The 7,567-nt window shown below is 38.0% G+C and overlaps 1 protein-coding gene and 1 long non-coding RNA gene across 2 annotated transcripts; one reads left to right on the forward strand and one right to left on the reverse strand.

The window, feature by feature from the left end:
• Positions 1-980: 980 nt before the first annotated feature.
• LOC108364994 (uncharacterized) lies at positions 981-2,348 on the reverse strand. The gene is made up of 2 exons (XR_001847860.1): positions 1,287-2,348; positions 981-1,215 (listed from the first exon to the last, which is right to left on the reverse strand). It is a non-coding gene; the product is annotated as an uncharacterized LOC108364994 (long non-coding RNA).
• A 3,000-nt stretch (positions 2,349-5,348) lies between these two features.
• On the forward strand, positions 5,349-6,795 carry LOC108365000 (GATA zinc finger domain-containing protein 1). Its single transcript, XM_017618895.1, has 3 exons — positions 5,349-5,976; positions 6,028-6,214; positions 6,509-6,795. The coding sequence occupies exons 1-3, from the start codon at positions 5,518-5,520 to the stop codon at positions 6,688-6,690; spliced, it is 828 nt and encodes a 275-aa protein (XP_017474384.1). The 5' UTR covers positions 5,349-5,517; the 3' UTR covers positions 6,691-6,795.
• Positions 6,796-7,567: the final 772 nt, after the last annotated feature.

A 7,567-nucleotide genomic window follows, 5' to 3' on the forward strand; every position in this document is an offset into this window, starting at 1 on the left:
CCTTTGTTTGCCCTCTACTTGCAAAGTCGATAGCCACGAAACAAAAAACACAAAGATGGCCTAAAAATATATGTATGTACACATTATTCTTGTGTGTTTTGCAGTCAATTTGTTCAGATCCAAGTCTGTAACATAGATACAAATCCCACGCATACACGTATGAATACTCACGCCCAATTGCATACTATAATTATGCATGGATGTATGTATGTACATATGTTTATATGCATGGATGTGTATGAGCANGCATACACGTATGAATACTCACGCCCAATTGCATACTATAATTATGCATGTGTGTATGTATGTACATATGTACATATGCATGGATGTGTATGAGCAAACATATATACATACATATGTATGTATTTATGTATGTTAAAAGAAAGAACACAAATTTCGAAGGTAGGTATTGTTCTTTTGAAAATCCACAAACGATTCCTAACTTTTTACATAGCACATAAACTGCTTCACTACCACCTTTTAAGTTGTATTTTTTTCTCACAATTACAATAAATTTATTTTAATGAAAGAACGCAGATGACGTGTGATTAAAAATTATGCCGATGACTCGTTCGCAACTCAATTATCACCAGTATTTACATATAGGTATTTGCTGATTTCTGTTTTATCAAGTATGTACTAAAAAAAATTTCTCTTTACCGATTCACAAAATTGTATGTATGCGCGCGACACTGCTATGCCTATCTGCCTCTGCCTGACTAACTGGAAGCTTGTTTCTGGTTATTACGTTTGTTGTGTTTAGAGGCGCTCTCGATCTCGATTATGTGGCAAAATGAGCTACGGTTGGATGTGGATGTGCTGTGCTGCTTTGAAATTGTCTTTCTCTGCGTTTTCATCAATATTTGTTGGCGTGCTTGGACTTCACGTCGCTTTCAGCTATATTTACATACATACATACTTACATATATAAATACTTGCGCCTATGCTCGACGACTGCTAAATAAATCAGTGTCTTATTATTTACTAGTCACTAAAGTATATAAAACGCGACTTTTACAAGCTTTTATTTAGCCACTCTCCAAGTTAAAACTACAAGGAAGCGAAAACGTTGCACAACTCTCTTGAAATGATAGCAAAATATATACTAATGCGCAGAGATCTGAATACATATTTCTATATATATGTATAAATATGGATATGTATGCTTTTGATGGGTTAGGTCGGTGTTATGCAGAAATTTTGTTTGGCAAACTGCAAGGCGAATTTATACAAGGTGGTGTTGACAGAACAAAAAAAAATTTACAATAACAAATTATACGCACATTTGCTGTGTTTCCGTGGGCAATGATCGGGATCCGGATAAAAATTGGCATGCAAATGCAACAACAACGATAAGATCCTGATAGAGATCTGGTTCAATTTATGATCCGCTCTTTTTGGTTTGTGTCACTGATAATATGGCAGTACGGTTTGGTAGCACTGACAAATGAATTTATACACAAAAATATATTCTGCCATTGCTCCAATAAATTTCCTTTACGCTAAATATTTCTTGAAGTGCATATTATTTCGTTTAAATGCATTTTTCCCCATTTAGTGAGTTCATTTTTATATTTTCGTCTTCCTCGTGCTAGTAGTTTAAAATTAGTGCTGCCACTCCAACAAGAATGATCCACACCGTTTGCGTGAAAAATGATTGTGATACTTATACTGGGTGGTACTGACATGGATAACTAGATATGAAACTGTTTTTGTCGTGAGAGCACTGTCAAAGTGTGTATTTTTTATAACTATACCTAGTGATGCCACACCGGTGGAAACCTAAATTGGGTATTTTTATACTAAACTTGGATATTTCGCAGTTTCCACACCACCATTGAGGTATGTAAATGGCGCGTTACCGAAGTTAGTTTTGGGTGCTCGGTTCCCCAGTACTCGATGTTACCCGACGCATCCTCCAACACACTTGTTTTTTGCTTTTGTCATTTTCTTGCTGAAAAAACATCATTGCAACATAATTCATTGGCTTAAAATATCACCCTTGCACTAACTTTAATATTTACCTTCTTCTTTTTTACTTTTTCCTCTTATAACACACATTTCCGCAAAATACGAAAATCGCGACACTTTTCTATCAACGCAAAAACGAGCTGTTTTCGTCAATTATTTTTGACGACTTATTTCTGGCAGCGCACTATTTCGCGTGTCAGCTGTTTATCTGCCCAGGGATTGGCTGTGCTGCCAAGTGCGAAAACGAGTTCTTGGGCGCGCTCTCAGAAAAAATGAGACAGTTTCATATCTAGTTATCCATGATACTGAGCTGGATAACCCAAATAAACACAACCATTGACAATTAGTACCAAGGCGAATTTGTACAAGATGGTATCAAGAATGCAACAACAACAACCACATGTATTTTGTATTGTGCGTGTTATGTCAAATCTTGTTTGTGCTTTTGATGGGTGTGCTGTCAAATCAGTAAAAGCAAAAACAAATTACATGTAAGGTGAAGAAATCAGCTGATCTAACAACACCACCTTGTATAAATTAGCTTGATCAGTACAAAGCAAAATTAGACCAAAGACATCAGCCTGAAATCAGCGGATCCGATAACACAAAACGGCTCTTTGAGTCGCCAAACCGAGTTTGCTAANCGGATCCGATAACACAAAACGGCTCTTTGAGTCGCCAAACCGAGTTTGCTGCACAAAAATTGCACCAAGGAGAACTTATACATTCATAAATTCGCCTTGCTATACAAGGTTGCAAGGCGAATTTATATAAGGTGGTGTTGATGGCGAATTTAGATCTTCGCCGCGGAACCTCTTAATGTCAAAATTATGTGTTTATTGTAATATGAATTCGCCTTGTTTACAACAAACACATCATTTTGACATTCAGAAGTACCGTGGCGAAAATCTAAATTCGCCAGTAACACCACCTTGTATAAATTCGCCTTGCTATACAAGGTTGCAAGGCGAATTTATATAAGGTGGTGTTGATGGCGAATTTAGATCTTCGCCGCGGAACCTCTTAATGTCAAAATTATGTGTTTATTGTAATATGAATTCGCCTTGTTTACAACAAACACATCATTTTGACATTCAGAAGTACCGTGGCGAAAATCTAAATTCGCCAGTAACACCACCTTGTATAAATTCGCCTTGGCACGACTTGTTCGCACGCACACAGTTACAGTTGTTTTAGATGCTTGCGTTTTATGTTGCGTTTATGTGCATTATAACAATTTGCATTCATACTGTTACGATTATCATTAGCTCTGATCCAGTACTCCATGAACTTACAGGATTTTACACGAACTTGCAGGAAGTTACAGGAAAAATGTTCCCGTACTCCAAAGTCCTACAAAATCCTGTAAATGAGAGCGTCTTTTGGAGAGTTGTGTAGAGAACCCCGAACCTTTTCTTCTGGTAAAATCATGAAAAGTGTCAAGGAAAAATGTGTTTTTTTTGTTCCCGTAATTTTTGTTGTTACTCACTTTTTACTCTCACTTCAGAGAGTAATTTTGCTGTTTGACAGTTTTACAGGATTTTTCATGAAAAATATTGGATCAGAGCTATTGACTACTTGACAGATTTACCAAAATCCTTTCGGTTCGTATCGCTGGATTGTTGAATAAATGCTCACTTTATTGTACAACAAACACTTTACAATACTTGTTTATGCAATAACAAAAATTAACAATACTTGTTAAAACAATTAAAACACTTTACAAAACTTGCTAACACAATTGATCTCTGTGTAACAACTTGACTTGTCAGGCATATCCCAGATTCCGAGTGAACTGCCGTCGTGAAAAAATCTCCCATCACGAATTCGGAGAAATATCATCAGCAATTCCGACGCATTTATAGTGTTTTGGTTTAATAATTCTAAATCCAAATAAAATAACTCGAAATCAGTGATACAGTTCTCACGACGGAATTCATGATAGCGATTTCCCGACGCGACATCGTCGGGATCTCCGACGGAATTCATGATAGGCCTGTGTAGCTTGCTGATTCGCAACTCACTTGCAACTAACCCCTCCCCGCTGTAGCAGCGGCCTTATATACCTGTGCTCGCACTCATGGCAACTCTTGAACGTTCTGCCGTCCATAGTTGCCAACTTAGTGCTTTAAGCACTAGATTTAGTGCTTTTTGAAAATTAAAACGCCAAAAAAAATGGTTTAGTGCCTAGTGCCCTTTTTAGTGCTATTTCTGCACTAAAATTTCTGAATTTACAAGAATCTACAAATTTAAATGCACTAAAATGCAAACCATGATTGATAAAAATATGAAATTGCAAACCCACGTTCTTGCGTTCTTGTTAAATTGTATTCGCGTTGAAAATGCTGGCACGCAGATAAGTTAAGTGTTTACTTTTTATTTTCTTCATTATTGATTGATTACACAGTCCGAAAAATTTTAACTTTTTTTGCCACCTGAGTTCATCGGTTTCTAGATTTTTCGGTGCTGAATAAAATCTGTAATAGTTTCGGTCTGCATAGTTAGTAAAAACTGCTACAAATTATCGCGTACAAGAACGCTACTATCTGATATTTAGCGCTGGGATGAGTTTTACAAATTATGTACACTCTTCACTTTGTAAATCAGAAAGTGAGAATAAGTTTTAACTGTCAAAATTGTATACACTTTCTCATTTTGCGATTCAGCAAGTAACAGAATGAGTTTTAACTGTAAAAATTATGTACACTTCTCTTCAGAAAAACTCACAGCACTTCTTTCGGTGCGTTTTTGGTGGTGAGTTTTGCACTGGGTATTACAGAATCCAGCCCCCAGGTTTTCTAGTTTACTCAACGAACGTGAACCAATTAGAACAGATCTGACCGGTTGAGAAGCAGCCATTTGTAATAGCAATTGAGAAAAAAAGTGTGTGACGTTCGTAATTTTGAAGTTTGCTATTTCTGTTTTGCTTCTTTCTTTATGTGTATTTTGTCGGTTGTTGTTGTTGTAACAGCATACAAGTTCCCCAAAGAGTTTTTGGGGAGTGTTGCTGGAGTGACAGTCCTTGGCCAAATATAAATCTGGGTCGTTCCGGTTACGTAGACCCGACTGTCGTGGGTTTATTTCAGTGATTTTTATTTGTGCAAATGTAATTAAAATGAAGTGCGCGGTGATTGGATGCAAAAACACGTACAAAAATAATAAATTGGTTAGCAAAAACATGTACACAACATTGCTTCCTTTTTTTCTTTATGCTTCGTCTTCATATTCTTTGTTTACTTTTCATAGAAAATAACATGGCGCCGAAATTACAAACGTCAGCCAGAAAATACTTTTTTCTTTTGCTTCATCTTGTCAGATCTTGTGTAGTTGGATCATGCTCAACGAACGAAGTGGTGTGCTGCTATTCCATGACAGCAGTGTCAGGTCTAAACCCAGAGTAAAGCTCCGTGAATCGAAAAAATATATCGATATATCGATGAATCAACGCGTTTTCCAATGCACCGATTGTTTTTTTTATTTCGCTAAGATTTATTTAACTACAACTATTAAATTAATTCTTAATTGGTCAGGTAAATTGATAAAATGTCTAATAAAATCGAGCCTAGATGCATAGAGTGTCAAAAAACGGAAACCCTTTTATGGAGACAGGCCGAGACTGGGGAAGGTGAAATTTGTTTAGACTGTTACGAACAAAAGGAAGCAAAATATTTGTTGGAAAGCAATGCTTCTTCAATTGATTTGGATAAAACAAATGATGAATTAAAGAAACTCAAAGATGCAAAAGACTCGAATGAAGGTAGGCAGGCTACAACGGCAGAGGAAAAAAAACTACGCAAAAGTACCAGATCCACTCGATTTAAAGCGAAAGGATCAAATTTATCCACTAATACTACAGTGCCAAATTGTAACGTCCAAAGCATTGCGAACAATGCTAAGGTGCAAAATAAAGGACGTAGCAGGCGTAACATCTTCAAAAAAATACCTTTTAAGACGCCGGTGGTACAAGCAACTACACATCCCGTGGAGAGCGTATTTTACAAAGTATGCTATCTATTATTAAACGATTTCACTATTAAAACTGCTCTATTCTAGGGATCTTATCTGCAAGTTGGCGACATTGTATCCTTAATGGATGATAAGCAAAACATATATTATGCTCAAATTCGAGGACTTCTAGTCGACAACTTCTGCGAGAAATCTGCATTTCTCACCTGGCTTATTCCGACGCAAGCTAGTCCGGATCCTCATAACGGATTTGACCCTGCGTCATATTTAATAGGTAAGTAGGTATAACCTACATGAAGAAAAGCTTTCACAGTGGGAATACATAACGCTCATTTACAAGAAGACTGTCAACTCAAAAAACTAGATTTTTCAAGAGACGATTTTAAAAAGCTTTTGATTTAGTCAAAAAATTGCAGAAAATGGAGATGAATGTAAGAGAATATTGGGGAAAAGTTTTAAGCCAAATTAAAAAAAGATTGTTTGTAATTGGTAATCTTTTAGTAAAATAGCGATATGTGTAAATACATATGCACTTAGTACGTACATGATTGCGCTAAAAATTTTGCAGGGCCAGACGAAGAGCTTTCTCGAAAACTTTCCGCCCTACAGTTTATAATGCATGCTCCTAGCAATTATTATTATGATCGCACCACACCCTTCCCGATACCAGACGCAATGGACGTCGATGGCAAAACGAGAGGTTTTATCTGGACTACGCTCCCCGAATTCAAACGCAGATCTGAGTTATGAAATGCAACGAACACGCACTCTGTTGTAATATATGGAATATTAAGTTTTATTAAGTTATGGAACTACCTTAACAGCAAACAAATAAAGTAGTTTAATATATGTATATTCAAATAAGTTTTTATTATAATAGCATGAAAAGTCCCCAACAAGTTTGTGCGAGGTGATAGTACCTGACTAGATATTAGTGTGAAAAAGAAGTAATAGCCACCGGTTGTCCAGTTTTAATACACACTCTTTCAAAGGTACGACCGAATTGCTAAATTGTGCGGGAGCATCGCCACTAACGACCAACATGCTCTCCTTCTCTGCGCACTCAACCGCTATTGTCAATAAAGTACAGAGCCGCAACAAGGTCCTCAAGTCGCTAGCCGGCAGTACTTGGGGCAAAGACAAAGAAACGTTGCTGGCAACATACAAGGCAATAGGCCGGCCGGTTTTGAACTACGCAGCGCCAGTGTGGTCGCCAGGGACTAGTAGGACGCAGTGGACGAAGCTACAGACTGTACAGAACACCGCACTCAGGACAGCGACAGGATGCCTCCTGATGTCGCCTGAACACCACCTGCACGGCGAGGCGCAAATGCTCCCTGTAAAGGAGCACAATATAATGCTCTGCAAGCAGTTCCTGATCGGGAGCCACAGAAGTGGCCACCCAAGCAGACAGCTGCTTGCAGAGGAGCCCTCGCCTAGGCACGTCAGGAGGCATCTATATGAACTTACGGACGAAGTCCAGAGGTTCATTAAGCAACCTCTGGACCCGACAGCTTACAGACAGGCCCTGAACGGCATTCACAGGGACTCAGTCTCGAGTTATGTAGACTCTAGACCTGTGAATGCCGTTCTAGGCATACCACCCCCGGACATAGACGAGACGGAG

This window comes from Rhagoletis zephyria, unplaced genomic scaffold (assembly GCF_001687245.7).
Source record: "Rhagoletis zephyria isolate East Lansing unplaced genomic scaffold, Rhagoletis_zephyria_1.1 Rzeph_scaffold_01737, whole genome shotgun sequence".
In the NCBI taxonomy this organism is placed as follows: Eukaryota; Metazoa; Arthropoda; class Insecta; order Diptera; family Tephritidae; genus Rhagoletis; species Rhagoletis zephyria.